The 16,035-nt window shown below is 38.7% G+C and overlaps 1 protein-coding gene across 2 annotated transcripts in view; it reads right to left on the bottom strand.

Moving 5' to 3' along the window:
* PPP4R4 (protein phosphatase 4 regulatory subunit 4) overlaps positions 1 to 16,035 on the bottom strand; it is a gene marked incomplete in the record, with an annotated part of 442,181 nt that overhangs the window by 65,714 nt on the left and 360,432 nt on the right. For both annotated transcript variants that reach the window (XM_030214960.1, XM_030214959.1), the window contains 2 exon segments: positions 10,667 to 10,741; positions 10,843 to 10,884. In XM_030214960.1, coding sequence (XP_030070820.1) covers positions 10,667 to 10,741; positions 10,843 to 10,884 — 117 coding nt within the window.

A 16,035-nucleotide genomic window follows, 5' to 3' on the forward strand; every position in this document is an offset into this window, starting at 1 on the left:
TTCTTATTGTTTTTTTGCTTTCTCATGTGGATATAGGGCCATATGTTTAATCTAATTTATTCATTGACCTCCTCATTTTGAATTTGTCCTTTACACTTTCTTTCAGGTACAGAATCTATTTTGGTTTATGATTGTTTTTATTATTTCATTTTTTATGAATGTGCTCTGTATTATTAATCATCATCATTATCTGGCTGATGAAATATAGATTTTGCTAACACTGACAGTGGGATTATATATTCATGAATGGTTTCTATGTAGACATGAGTTGATAATGATAGATAGTAATTTTTAAAATTCTCTCTTGTTTTTTGTATTTCCCTTTCAACCTTTTTAGAGTTTGTTAATTTTATTTATAAATATGTATTCATATTTGTTGATTATATTGATGTTATCATATGCATCTGTATTTTTATATTCTTATATATTTATTTACTTTTATTGTTTATTCTAATTTTGTGCAAACAATTGTCCTACAGATATTTATGAAGCTTTGTCTGAAGGGAATTTGTTTTTATGCATTTAATTTTATGCTTATAATGACTGGTTCATATATCTGTGAAGTTCTTTTTTAAAGAATAGTCTTATTTATTGATATTGTTTGTTCGGTGTTCCAATATTCTATTTTATCTTGAAGACTCCTGATGCAGGCACTGTAAGCATGGATTAATTCAAGGGAAATCTTGCCTCACCAATCTACTACATCTCTTTGAAGGGGTGAATAAACATGTGGATAAAGGTGAGCTCATTGATATTGTGTATCTTGATTTTCAAAAGGCATTAAACAAAGTACCTCATGAAAGACTCCTGAGGAAATTAGAAAGTCCTGGGATAGGACAGTGGTTCCAAACCTGGTCCTGGAGGTACCCCATCAAGTCAGGTTTTCAGGATATCCACAAATCTCTCTCATGAATATTCATTGTGGATATCCTGAGAACCTGACTGGTTGGGATGCCTCCAGGACCAGGTTTGGGAACTATTGGGATAGGAGGTAATGACCTACTGTAGATTTAAAAACTGGTTAATAGATAGAAAACAGAGAATAGGGTTAAATGATCAGTATTCTCAATGGATAAGGGTAGATAGTGAGGTTCCCCAGGGGTCTGTACTGGGGCCGCTGCTTTTTAACATTATAAATGATCTAGAGATGGGAATAACCAGTAAGGTAATTAAATTTGCTGATGACACAAAGTTATTCGATGATGTTAAATCGCAGGAGGACTGTGAAAAATTGCAAGACGAGACTGGCAATGTGAGAAAGAGGAACCAAAAGTATAGCTATGTGATACAAGGTTCCACATTTAGAGTCACTGTGCAGGAAAAGGATCTAGGTATTATCAGTGTGCAGAGGCACCTAAGAAAGAAAATAGATAATTAGGAATTATTAGGAAAGGAATGGAAAACAAAAATGAGAATACTGTGTGCAATTCTGGTCACCGCTTCTCAAAAAAGGTATAGCAGAATTAGAAAAGGTACAGAGACGAGCAACAAAAATGATAAAGAGGATGGGACGACATCCCTATGAGAAAGGGCTAAAGCAGGTAGGGCTTTCAGCTTGGAGAAGAGGGCTGAGGGGGGATATGACAGAGGTCTATAAAATACTGAATGGAGTGAAACGCAAAGTTCAATGAAGGTAACAAATAAGAATGACTAGAATTCAGGAATTACAATATATATTTATTTATGGCACTTGATATACCACATATTAGTCATGGAGGAGGAAACACAGCAATCTGTTCAGAACTCTGCCTCACGTCTTATATTCCGCCAGAACCGATATACTCATATCACCCCTCTCCTCAGGTCACTTCACTGGCTTCCAATCAGATACCGCATTCAATTCAAGCTTCTCCTTCTTACCTACAAATGCACTCAGTCTGCCGCCCCTCACTACCTTTCTACCCTCATTTCCCCTTACGTTCCTGCCCGAAACCTCCGTTCACAGGACAAATCCCTCCTCTCTGTACCCTTCTCCACCACCGCCAACTCCAGGCTCTGCTCATTCTGCCTCGCCTCACCCTATGCTTGGAACAACCTTCCTGAGCCCATACGCCAAGCCCCCTCCCTGCCCATCTTCAAGTCTCTGCTTAAAACCCACCTCTTCATTGCTGCGTTCGGCACCTAACTCTTACCGTTCAGTAAATCCAGACTGCCCCAATTTGACCGTTCACTTGTCTACTAGATTGTAAGCTCTTTGAGCAGGGACTGTCCCTTTATGTAAATTGTACAGCGCTGCGTAACCCTAGTAGCGCTTTAGAAATGTTAAGTAGTAGTAGTAGTTTACAATTTAAAACAAATCTCAGAGGGGAGAGAAGAAAGAATAGGAGAAAGATAATAGAAAAGAGAGTGCGAGGTGTAGTACTAAGTAAGGGTAGAGGAAAAAAACTTATGAGAAAAGGTGAGTCTTAAGCATTTTTTTGAACAAGGTGAGGGTTGGTTGGTTTCTGATATCAAGCGGCAGATCATTCCACAGTTTGGGACCGATATATCCGAAAGCATAGTTCCTTAATGTTTTAAGATGCAGAACTGAGGTCAGGGAGAGGGTAACTAGGTTCTGGTCAGCAGAGCAGAGACAGCAGAGGGGAGTGCAGGGAATCACAAGGGAACTGAGGTATGAGGGGGAACACGGAAGACATAATTTATAAATAAGCAAGAGAAGTTTGTATTTGACAAGAGCAGTTATGGGAAGCCAATGTTTGAAGCTGAGGAGAGGGGTGACATGATCAAAATGGCTGGCGTTTTGTAAAAGTATAACAGCGGTAGACTGAATAAGTTGAAGATATTTGAAGAGGTAAAGAGGGACACACGAGTAAAGTGAATTACAGTAATCTAGGTAGGACATGACAAGGGCAAGAATAAGGGAACAAAGGTCTGAAGAGGAGATAAGAGGGCATATAGCACATAGGCGATGAAGGACAAAGAATGAGGAATGAATAACTGTGAATCAAAGATAACACTACAAATCAGCTAATAGGGTGAGGAAAAATTCACTCCAATAATAAATACTAACACTATACTACCTTTTCCACTGAATGATACTGAAAATGATGCAAAAAAAATCAGTGTTTTTGCTAAATATAATTCAAATTTTATTAAGGAGGTAATCAATAGAAATCAAACAAAATAAAACATGGAAAAGAAAATAAGATGATACCTTTTTTATTGGACATAACTTAATACATTTCTTGATTAGCTTTCGAAGGTTGCCCTTCTTCCTCAGATCGGAAATAAGCAAATGAGGTAGCAGATAGTATATATGAGAGAAACATCAAAGCATTACTTTGACTGTCTGACAGAGTGGGAGGGTGGGGGTATGCATGGGGACATCAAAGCATTTCATTGATATTCTAACAGAATGGGTGTTGGTAGGTGAGAGGAGGGTAATAAACAGAGAAATAAACAGAGAAATACAGCTTTATGTTTTATAATGAGTTAGAAAACCCAGATTCTTATTAAGTCCTGTTTGTTGGGTGTCAAAATATTCAATCATTCTTATTTCAAAGGTCTTACGTTCCTGTATTGTTTTAAAATTACCTTTCAGTATTCTTACTGTGAAATGACTGGTGCAGTGTTCTGGTCTTGTGAAGTGTTGGCCCAGGGGACAATGCCATAACAGGACTCTGTAAGCCACATTGAGCTTGCAAATAGGTGGGAAAATGTGGGATACAAATGCAACAACAACAACAACATATTGTAACATAGTAGATAACAGCAGATAAAGACCTGTATGGTCCCATCCAGTCTGCCCAACAAGATAAACTCATTACATATGGTATGTGACACTTCTTATGCATACCTGGTCTTGATTTGTCCTTGCCATTTTCAGGGCTTAGACCGTAGAAGTCTGCCCATCACTGTCCTTGTTCTCCAACCTTTAAAGCTGAATCTGTCCAGCCATAATCAGAGCACAGACCGTAAAAGTTTGCCCAGTACTAGCTTTGCTTCCCAATTACCAGTGTTGCTTCCTAATCTCCGCTAAGCTTCTTTGGATCTTTTCCTTCTAAACAATATTCCTTTGTGTTTATCCCATGCATTTTTGAATTCTGTTACCATTTTCATCTCTACCACCTCCTGTGGGAGGGCATTTCAGTTATCTACCACCCTCTTCGTGAAAAAATAGTCCCTGACAATATTCCCGAGTCTGCCCCCTTTCAATCTCAAGAACGGGGTTTGAGCAATAGTAATGTTGAGACCCTCGTAGTGCAGCGGAAAAGCTTAGGGAACATAGTTACTTAGGGGATCTTTTACAAAGGCGCGCTAGCATTTTTAGCGCATGCTAATCATTAGCGCATGCAGAATGCTAGAGACGCCAATAGGAATATATGAGTGACTCTAATATTTAACACATGCTTATTTTTAGTAAAAGGGGCCATAGTAAATGACAGCAGATAAAGACCTGATATCCAGTCTGCCCAACAGTTACACTCATTATCAAGTCATAAACCAGCAATGAATGTGATATAAAAACTTGACCATTGTCTGTCTTTGGTATTTCTGGCACATAGACCGTTGAAGTTTGCCCGGCCTTATCCTTAGTTTCCAACTACTGAAGTTGCCATCGAAGCCCACTCCAGCCTATCCAAATCAGTCTTGTCAATTGCGGCACCTTGACTGTAGAAGTCTGCCCGGCACTGTCCTCGCAGTCCAAATTACTGAAGTTTCTATTAAAGCTCTCTCCAGCCCATCCTAAACCTGACTACCATATATGGTACTCAGACCGTAGAAGCCTGCCCAGCACCTGCCTTAGTTCTTCACAGCCACAGTCACCATCTAAAGCACCACTTAACATGCAAGCACACATGCAACCATTTAAGTTTTGTTTTTTTAAAAATACCATTCATGTTTTAATTAAAGATCCTCTGTGTTCATCCCACACTTTTTAAAATTCCGTCATGTTTTTTTTTCTCCACCACCTCCCTCGGGAAGGCATTCCAGGCATCAACCATCTTCTCCATGAAAAAGAATTTCTTGATATTACTCCTAAATCTACAACCTCAATTCATGTCCTCTAGTTTTACTATTTTCCCTTCTCTGGAAAACATTTGTTTCTACACTAATACCTTTCAAGTATTAAAACATCTGTATCATAACTCCTCTGTCCCTCTTCTCCTCTAGGGTGTACATATTCAGGTCTTCAGGGATTGTGCAATAGGAATGTTGATACCTTTACAATGCAGTGGGAAAGCTCAAGAAAGATTGGGGGTTGTGCAGTGATAATGCTGAAACCTTCGTACTGTAGCAGGAAAGATCAGGGATTGTGCAATAGTAATGTTGAAACCTTCATTGTGCAATCATGATTTCAAACCTATGAAAAAAACCCCCACCTTTTCTGATTCTTTGGAAAGGATATATATTTTGAATAAAAAAGTTTTCAAGGCTTTTCTAAATAAAAAAAAATAGCTTCCTTGATGAATTGAGGATGGCAAAGAATTTCAAACTAGGGCAGCTTAGTAGGGTATGGATGACTTTAAGAATTTGCAGGATTTTACCTGCTTTATTGTAGGGAAGCTTAACAGTTGGTTATAAGAAATGAATGAAACATTTCCATTTAAAAGCTGAAAAAGAACTCATTCACATATGCAGGTGTTTTGCCATAGAGTGATTTAGATATTAGAGTGCTAAGTTTAAATTGCAATTTAGCTATAGTAGGTAACCAAGGAATATTCAAAAAAAGAAGAGTAACAAAATCATATTTGCGACTGAAATGAATCATCCTGGCTGCTGCATTCTAGATAATCTGAAGCCTACCAATTAAAGTTTTTGAACATCCAATGTAAACGATATTACAATAGTCTATTTGAGATACTGTCCAAATCTTACTACTACCCAAAGTAGAAAAATCAAAACATTTCTGAATAGTTTGAAGTCATCATAATGGAGTTTCTTATTAACCTGCACACTCATAGATAGTTGGCTGTCAACTTCAAGTCCTAAAATCCCAGAAGAACATTCTAGTTTACAATTATTATCGTCAATAGTAGGAGGATCTTTATTCCACTGTATGGTAGATGGAACTATCTATAAAAACTTTGATTTCTCTTTATTTAGTTTCAACTTGTGGCTAGAAACCCAAGTTTTTATTAATTCTAAACATGGTTGCGATTTTTTTTTTTAATAAATCACTGCTGCCTTTAGGTATTGGAAAAAACAGTGTTACATCATCCACATATGTTTGAGAAATAAAAATGTATGTTATTATTGTTGTTTACTTAGATTACTGACCCCTGAAGACGCAAATTTTGCGAAACACGATCGTGTAGGGTCCGTGTACAATTGTTTCAGTAAACAAATGAGAGGACAGCTTCAGTGAAGCAGTTTGATATTTAAGGAAAAGATTCAACATTAGTCCCGTGAAGAGTGGAGTTACGGTGAATGGAACTATTGTCATTCAGGATTACAGCACACAGTAAATCAGTTGTGGTTTACGATATATATCTTCGCTTTAAACCTGCTGTGGTGGGTAATTGACTTAATCAATGGACTGATTTTCACACGGCTACAGGAGTTTACATCAGGTTATGAACAGATCAAGATAAGATCGTAATGAAGAAAAAGTGCTTTGATTGACATTGTAATTAACAAGTTTCACACCAGTGTTGCTATTGAAAATGGTATATTTTGTTAAAAAATTATATGTGATACCATGATTCCGGGAATTCTAATGTTATAGAGTTTGATAATAGTTTTTTGATATTAGATTTGAATTAGAGTGAATGGATGAATGAATGATAAATGTATGGGGATTTTAGACAATAATTGTTAAGTTTATGAGATTAATTGATGTAATAAAGATAAATATAAGTGCAATAGTTGTTGAGTATATTGTATGAATTTAGTACAACTATTTATTGAATGATACCTTAGACAACATTGTGATCATCCACATATATGAATGATTTCAGATTAATTCTCTCAAAAGCAACTTCCTATGACTGCACTAAGACATTAAACAACATGAGTGAAAGCGGGGAGCACTGAGGACCACAACAAGCTCTCCATGAGTCAGATATATATCCTCGCATCTTCACTTTGTACAATCTCCCAGTCAGAAAATCATGGAACCAACCTAAAATTTGTCACAAATTCCAAATTCATTTAGAATTTGTAACAGAAGTCCATGATCTACAAGATCAAAGGTGCTTGACAAATCAAACTGGATAATTACTGAACTTAGACCTTGGCTTAACAAACTAGTCCCTAATGCAATTAAGGAGCCCATCACAATTTCTGTGCTCAAACCTTTATAGAAGCTTGATTGGGAGATGTGTAAAATTTTAAATTTGTCTAAGCAACATTCCAATTGTGTGGTAACCCAACCTTTCAGTACCTTGATGAGAAGTGGAATGGAATCACCAGGTCTGTAGTTAGTAATCTTTTGAGCATCACCTTTATTGTTCTTTAGAAGTTAATACTATCACCACCTATAACCAGAAAGCCATCAGACCCCAGTTGCTTATTTATCCAATCCATAACTGTATACGGGGGAGACTTCATTAAACAGGCAGGACAAGGAAAAATATGGTGGCTATTTCTGATCTATTTACGATGATTGTCCCTGTTGTAAAGGACTTGGCAATTTAGATGCTCGACTTACAAAAAAGAATAGGAAATGTGTAAGCTTTAAAAGCTGAGGTATCAGAATCCAAAGAACCTTCTGGAAAAGTTACTAAAGTGGCTCAAACTGCGCTACACTTTAATTAACAATGTTAAAAGTCTGTGCTCTTAGAAAATGTTGAGAACATATCTAGGAGTGTGAATTTGAGATTCATTAAGTTTCTTGAGATAAGATCTCTCTTAGAGATATTTGCATGGATCACATGTATTCTTAAAGCTTATTATCTGCCACAGAAGCTACGGTTGGAACAAATTGCACCTGGAAATATAACTTTGGACTCTTTAGATAATCCTTTTGGAATCTGGACAATTGAGACTTAAAGTAACACTGATGATTACACTCTGTAGCAGCTCAGATAGAGACTGGATACTCAAGAATTATTTCAAGAACAGAAAGGTTATGCTTAGGAGTGAAAGAGAATCTATGTTTCCTGATTTATATAAGATTGGGATGAACTTTTTTTTTTTAATTTCCATGTAAATATGTTATTACCTTGCAAGATGCTAAATATATTATATATTTTTTTGGACCCAACACACCTAGCCTCTTTTTTTGGCTGAAGTTTTGGGTTTAAAGAAAAAGTACATCCTCTCTTTCAGTGAGCGTAAGGCTTAATGAGAAAGATTTTCTTTATTTACTTTATTTTCTTCAGTTAACTGTTTGGATCCCCAGTAGTGGGCTTTAGCATATTATGATAACAATTTATTTATTTGTTACATTTGTATCCCACATTTTCCCACCTATTTGCAGGCTCAATGTGGCTTACATAATACCGTTGAAAGTATATATTACTTAAATAGCAATACTATTGCATTTGGTTTTTCAGAACTAATCACTTCTTTCTTCTGTATTTTCTCTGTTACAATATGCTTTTCTGCACAAGTTTTCGTTACTTGGATTGATATTGTTATAATTCATTAAATAAATAATTATTAAAAAATAGGCAGGACAAATATCCAATTCATAATTAGATGTAGAATATTTTCCTAACAGCTTTCCAACATCCTCTACTTTAATAATATTAGATTGTTCCTAGATTCTATCTGCCGGGATCTTAGGACTTGTTATATCCCAATCTTCACAGGGACTACCTTTTTGAATTAGTTGATTTCTGATCCCTTTGGTTATACCTCTAAAATAAAGTGCTAAACCAGAAGCACTGGGAAGATTGACCCACTCATTGATGCATGTTTGACTGTTTAAGAGATGTACGATGCTGAAACAGCATAGAAGTAACCAGCCCCCTCTGAGAAAGCCAGTGGGTGAAACAGGTCCCTGTCAGGAGGTGGTGAAAGCCTTTGAGAAAAATGCCTTATAGTATCTACAGTGAATTCTGATACAAAAGCCAGAGGACATACGATACATGATGTATGCAGAGGATTACATTTTAAGAAAGAAATACAGAAACACATAAAAGGCATAAAATATAGAACTTGGATTTAAAAACTGTATTAAAAATACTTCTACAGTGGAGGTTTTTGGCCAGAGATGATGCAATTATTCTGGTTGGTACTAATAATTCTGTGATATTGTCACTGAGTACCCCAGGTTGCTTTGAGGTCTTTTCCTCCAGGTTATTGTATTGTACATATTCTATGGTACTGAATCAAAAGCACTTTAATAGGTTCCACAATATAGAGTTGAAATTATCAACACTAGTCAAAGAATTCACTAAACTAAACAATTTCTTAGAATCAAGCTTATCAGTCCTATTAATTTATCATAGTATGTTTTTCTACAATTATCTACAATAGATTTTTCTACAATTGCCTATTAGATTTTGGAATTCTCTCGGAAAATTGTGTTGTCATAGCTAGATAAGATGCTGTCTTATAAACAAGTCCAATGACGTTTGCAAGTTTGTAGATGTATAAAAATCTGAGAAAGTGTAAGCTTTTATTTATTTTTTAAATTGTTATTTTTTTACTATCATTTAAAATGTTAATCAAGCCTATTTTCCAATTTATAGTTTGATATTATTAGCTAAATCAGGGAAGTAAAATTTGAATTCTTTATTTTTAATCTTAATTTTCAGAAGTGGGAGCATTCTAGTTAAAGCTTCTCCTGGTCCTTAAGGGGCCCTATTACAAAGCTGCAGTAAAAAGAGACCTGCGCTAGTTTTGGCATGTGAAATTGGCGTGAGCTGGGTCATTTTTTAACATGGCAGGAAAAAGGCCTTTTTAAAATTGGGGCAGTAAATGGCCGTGTGCTAATATAAAAATTAGCGTGTGGCTATTTACTGCCTGAGCCCTTACCGCCACCTATTTAGAAAGCGGTGAGGGCTCACGTGCTACTCGTGCGGTAATCAGGCAGCGTGTGCAAATGTGGCAGCGCTGCCGATTACCACCGGGAATGCCCCCCCTGCGTGAGAAAATTATTTTCTACGGTAGGAAACTGCGTGCGCCAACTTCAGAACTACCGCCGAGCACCCGCGCTATGCTGGCGGTAGGGTTGATTTGGCACGCAATACCTGCGTGGTAGCCCTACCACAGCTTAGTAAAAGGGCCCCTAAGTGAGAGATTGCTAAAGGAGTGCTGACTGCGACAAGTAGTCTCATAATGAAATCTAGTGACGAGTCAGAAACAAGAATCCTGAATCCTGCTTTCTGGACTAAAAGAAGAGTAAGGAGGTGGTATTATATACGAGGGTAGATGTGAAAGACAGCAGGAAAATGCTGAAATCAATGGATGATTAGCTTACCGTTACAATCTAGATGTCAAAGTCTAAAAACACCAAGAAGTACGGAATAACAATGACCAGGTTCACATTGGTTCCATTCTTGGTTCACAGGTCCCACCTAGATATATATTAGGTGTAAACCAGTGAGGATATACTGCACATATTTCATTAATAAGAAAACTTTTCAAAGTTATCATCAACTCTGTGACATTTGGTTCAGTCCTGCAGATGAGCAGAAATAAAATATTTTGATGTAGCGCTATGCATTAAACAGTACAATTCTGCCAGTTCTATACTTTAACATGCTATAATTATTAAATAAAGTAGTGTACTTTGTTCTTCTAAAATTTTAAGTAAAAAACTTGCATATACCATTTCCAAAAGAAGATGCTCTTCACGTTCTTTTTCCTGATCCAGCATATCCTTCTCATAATACCTTTTCTGAAACTGTTTTAAGTTTAAAATATAGAAAAAGTCAATAATAAGAGTGCATTTTTATGTTGTTTTAAAATACACCTTTAAGTACAAAGATATTCCATAGTACTTACGGCTTCCATGGATATTTCCATTCTGTCTAATTCTAACACAGTCTGTAAAAAAGCAAAAAGATTCACTGTAATGGATTTTCTGTGGTAAGGTTGTGATCTGTAGGATAACGTGCGCATCTAAGGCAGCACAGACTTAGTTCCTATCCTAACATATAAAACAAAGTTACTTACCTATAACAGATGTTCTCTGAGGACAGCAGGACTAGAATCCTCATGCAGAGTGGCATCACTGACTGAGACAAACGAACAAACAGTGGATCCAATAAAAATCCTCTCACAACGAGTGTCTTCCTGAACAAGGTCTTTATTCCACTTTTTGTTCGCTTGTCTTTGGTTTTCCTGTGGATCACCTTCTGTGGGTGTTTGCATCACTGACTGAGACCAGAGCAGGAACTGTAACCCCAGCCCTTTGTTGAGAAGCATTTGGGCTACTCACCGAACAATGGGTGCCTGTTCCCACCTGCTGCTGTCATAGAAGACCTTCTCAGTCCATTACTAGCTAGAGAAATATAACTCCTTGGGGAGGTTGTGAGGATTCAAGTCCTGCTATTCTCAGAGAATATTTGCTACAGGTAAGTAGATTCATTTTCTCCGAGGACAAGAAGGACAGTGAATCCTCATGCATGGTACTTCCTAGCAACAGACCACCTTCAACATAAAAGGAGAAAACCAGAGAACAAGTGGTATCACAACAGTCAAAGACCAATATTTCTGGTGAAACAGGCCATGTTTTAAAAAATAAATCTTATTTGGCTTTTTTTTTTTTTGGAAGGCAGACTGGAACTGAAAGAGAAGGGCCTTTGGGGAGATGGAGTTGGATTCTAAACTCCAAACAGAATCTGGAGGATTGACTGGCCAAACCTACTATTGTGTCAGGAGTCTTGATCTAGGCAGTACTGGGATATGAATATATGGACAGAAGTCCATGTTAGGATAATGAAGCTGGGATTCTAAAACACAAATATGATTGTACAGGATTGACTGGCCAAACCTACTGTCATGTCAGGAGTCCTGATCTAGACAGAAGTGGGATATGAATGTATGGACAGTCTGTAAATCTCTTCTTTGGCTGACCTCAAGTGGGCTACCAATACAGCCTTAGCTCTGATATTATGAGACATGACATGACCTCTAGAGTTAGTCATCCTGAGCACAAGTGAAGTCTGTTAGCTAACTGAAAAGTATATGTTTGCTGATGGCAGCCTCCATCCTGTTTGGGTCAAAAGAAACAAAAAGCTTGATAGACTTTCTAAGGGCTTTAGTCTGCTCCAGGTAGAAGGTCAAGGCTTTCCTGCAGTCCAAATTGTGCAATGCAGTTCACCTTTGTACACATGAGTTTTGGGGGAAAAAAAAAGGTTGGACGGACTATATTGTCTGGTTACAGTGGAACTCCAAAACAACCTTAGAAAAGAACTTTGGACAATTGTGCCGAACCACTCTTTAAAAAAAATTACTATAATGTGGGTCAGTTATTAGGGCCTGGAGTTCACCAATCCTGCGCTCTGAAGTAACTTCTACGAAAAACATAAGACCTTCAAGGTCAGGTACTTCAAGGGGCAGGTATCCAGTTGCTCAAAAGGAGCTTTCATCAGCTGGGTAAGAACAATATTAAGGTTCCAGGACACTTGATGGGAAGCTTCATAGGCAACAAGTACAGTATAAAACAAACTAAAAGCTGTACAGAAATGTGTTTACCCTCTACCCAACAAGCTCCAAATGCACTAAGGTGAAACTCTAGTGAGTTGTTCTTGAGATCCACCTCTAATAGATGTAGAAGGTATTGCACAATTTTTGTGTTGGGCAATACCGTATGCTTTCTTAGTGGAATCTTTTCTGGCACTTAGCAAGACCTTAGACACGCTGTCAAGTAGATTTAGAGAAGCTAATATTAACATCTCAACATCCAAGAAGTCAGGGGCTAGGGACACCGTGTTGGGATGCAACAGAGTGTCCTGCTGTTGCATGATCAGTGTTGGAAAACATTCCAGTCTCATGGGACATCTGAAGAAAAGGTCCAACAGAAGTGGGAACCATATTTATTCTCAGTCAGTAAGGGGCTATAAGAATCAGAGTTCCCCAGTCCTGCTTGAGCTTTAGAATATTCTTCACTATGAGGTGTATTAGAGGATATGCATATATGCATACAGAAGACCGCCCCTCCCCCACCAAGGTAGGAGGAAGGTGAACAAGACTAGCCTAACGTGCAACAAAATTGAGGCACCTTATAGAATACAGCGGAAAAGAGATCTATTGTGGGGACAGCCTACTTCTGAATGATCCTGTGGATAACTGTGTTGTCCAGAGCTTGATTCAGTTTGTCTGCCAGGACACTGCCCTTGCCCAACACATACATGTCCCTGAAGCACATTCCAGAAGGAACGGTCCATTTCCACATTCTAACAGTTTTCCATCAAAGAAGGTATGACCCTCCTTGCCGCTTTATGCAATACCTGGCCACTAGGTTGTCCATCTGAACTAGGATCATCTTGTTGAATAACTGATCCCTGAAAGCCTTTAGAGCATTCCAAATGGCTCTTGGCTCTATGTTTATGTTTATTCCACACTTGATATACTGCCTTTCTGTAGATGCTGTCAAAGTGGTTTACATATATACTATTTTTGCAGATACTTTCTGTCCCTAATGGGCTTACAATCTAAGGTTATTTGAGGGAGGGTTAGGTGACTTACCCAGGGCCACAAGGAGCTGCAGGGCAATGCCATCAAACCCATTCCACCATGGGAAAGAGGGCAGGGATTTTATTCCAAATATTCCTGATAACAAAGAATATGGGAGGGCCATGAATAAACAAAAGTTCAGGATGGTTTCTTTAGGCTCCATTATTCCACTCCTACAAAATGGGGACTTTGCTATGTTCTGTGGATCTAAAGGATGCATAAACAAATCCATATACGTCTATGCCACAAGAAAGATCTGTGATTTATCACAGGGAAACACCATTACTAATATTGCATACTGCCATTTGGCCTCGCAGCAGCACCTCAAGTGTTCACCAAATGTTTAACAGTCATCGCAGCATATCTATGTAGACTGAGAGTGCATGTGTTTCCCTATTTCAGCAATTGGCTAGTCATGCGCGCAACTCAGGAAGGAGCAGAAATATCTATGTGCTCAAACATTTGAGCACCATTTGGAGTTGCTAGGATTCGTCATAAATTATTCCCAGGCAAATTTAGGTTTATCACAAAACTTGGAATTCATAGGAGCCTTGCTAGATGTGACTCAAGCAACTGCATTTCTTTTACAGCAAAGAATAACCAGCTCTAAGAAGTTTAGGAGAGTCAGCAAGTATCAGCTGGTCAAATGTTGAGGATACTAGGCCACATGGCTTCAACATTGCATGTCATTCCCACAGCACATCTCCATTTAAGATAAGTTCAATGCACTTATCCACCCAGTGGACACAGTCTAAAGGGAATCTCCAGAATGTCATACCTGTCATCAGTCCTGAATGTCCTGATAGACAAATCAATGAAATCTGGCAAAAGAAATCCCCTTCCAAATTCCTATGACTCAGGAAAATCTGACGACACATGCATCTAAACTGGGCTGGGAGCTCATCTAGATGGGCTTCATACCCAAAGTATATGGTCTGCTCAAAAGAAACTTCTCCTGGATGAGGAGGCAAGATTGGAAGTGGGGCTGGAGAGGGTCCCAAGGGTGTGGGGCTTGATGACAGAAGCAGCTTTCTAAACCTTATCTCCACAAAGATTCTCTCTATGGCATGGCATGTCAGCAAACTCTTCCTGTACATCTTGTCTGAGGTTGAGTCTGCAGGTACCAATCCCCATAGCAGAAGCCCTTGATGATGTCTCAAAGATATAGTAAGTTACTTGGACTACATATTTTCCACAATCCTTTCTTTTGGCTACTAGCAAGCAGAGTTCCTCAGATTATGAAGAGTGGCTGCCAATTCTGCAATACTGCATACTATGTTCCACAAGTACATGCCCCTGTAGAGGTGGTAGAATGTTATGTGGGAGGAAACATAGCATTCTGAAAAACCCTCATACCAAAAGACTCCAATGTCTGAACCTCTCCTCCCAGGGGCACTGAAGAGCGAGTCTTGAAACTCTTTGCTCTTTTGAGAACAGATTCAGCCATTATAGAATAGCGAGAAAGCTGTTACTTCTTGAATTCCAGAGCCTTCTGAATGATATATACAGAGTCAACCTTCTTATTAACAGGAGGTCTAGAAAGGGGGACCCCCATATTCTCATCTTCAAATCCTTCAGGATCCTGTGAATGGGCACTGTCACAACCAGGAGCATTGTTAAGCAATTGGAGGATATCCATTGTTTCTGCTTTGGGTTCCTCCTCCATCTCTAATTAAAATGGGATGCCCTGAGGTATCTCCCACATAAAATGAGTGAATGAGAGTTCCTTTAAAGGGGACTTACATCTCTCATGTAGTAAGGAGGGTTCTGAAGGGAGACCAGTGGATTTTTCCGAGAAGCTCCCTGGCTTCTCCTCAGGAGCAATCTGACTCAGACTCATTTAGCTGGTAAAGTCTGACTCTCTGCCTGTCTCACACTACTGACAGCATGGTCAGACCTCCTATGGCATTGAGACACCAATGCATTCTGAAGCTTCCTCCCTTGATGCTCCAAGCCTTTTACAGGCCTCAGTGTTAAGATTTCTATTTCAGGCAGGGTGTGGGTGTCAAGTTGGGCTGGCCCTGCTCTTGACATTGATGATGTCAAAAGCTGCAGCATCATACTGAGCTAAGAAGTGCTCCATCTGCTCCTCAAACTTCTGCATGAGCTGTTCCTCGAAGACTGCCTTTAACAAAGGCAGAAGCATCACAGCAGGAGTGGCCACACCCTCTTGAATTACTTGGAATCATATTGGGACTGGAATTTTGGGTCTGTAGAGGTGGCACACTCTCTCCAATGGAATGGAGCAGTCTTTTCACATCAAGAACTTTTTGAGGATACTGATAACCTTGGTTTCTCAGTGCTTTTGGTGCCACACTTCAAAGGTGAGTGATGTAAAGACACCTTGGCCTCTACCCAATTCCCTGTACTTTGCTCCCTCAGCACCAATGAAGATGAGGTCAAATCCTCTCTCTTCTTTGGGCAGAGATAGGATGATGACCACTACTGATGCGCTCTACTGATGATCAGTGTTGAGGGTGATCCAGACAATGTTTATGCAGCTCCTGAACTAAGGGA

Source organism: Microcaecilia unicolor, chromosome 9 (genome assembly GCF_901765095.1).
Source record: "Microcaecilia unicolor chromosome 9, aMicUni1.1, whole genome shotgun sequence".
In the NCBI taxonomy this organism is placed as follows: domain Eukaryota; kingdom Metazoa; phylum Chordata; class Amphibia; order Gymnophiona; family Siphonopidae; genus Microcaecilia; species Microcaecilia unicolor.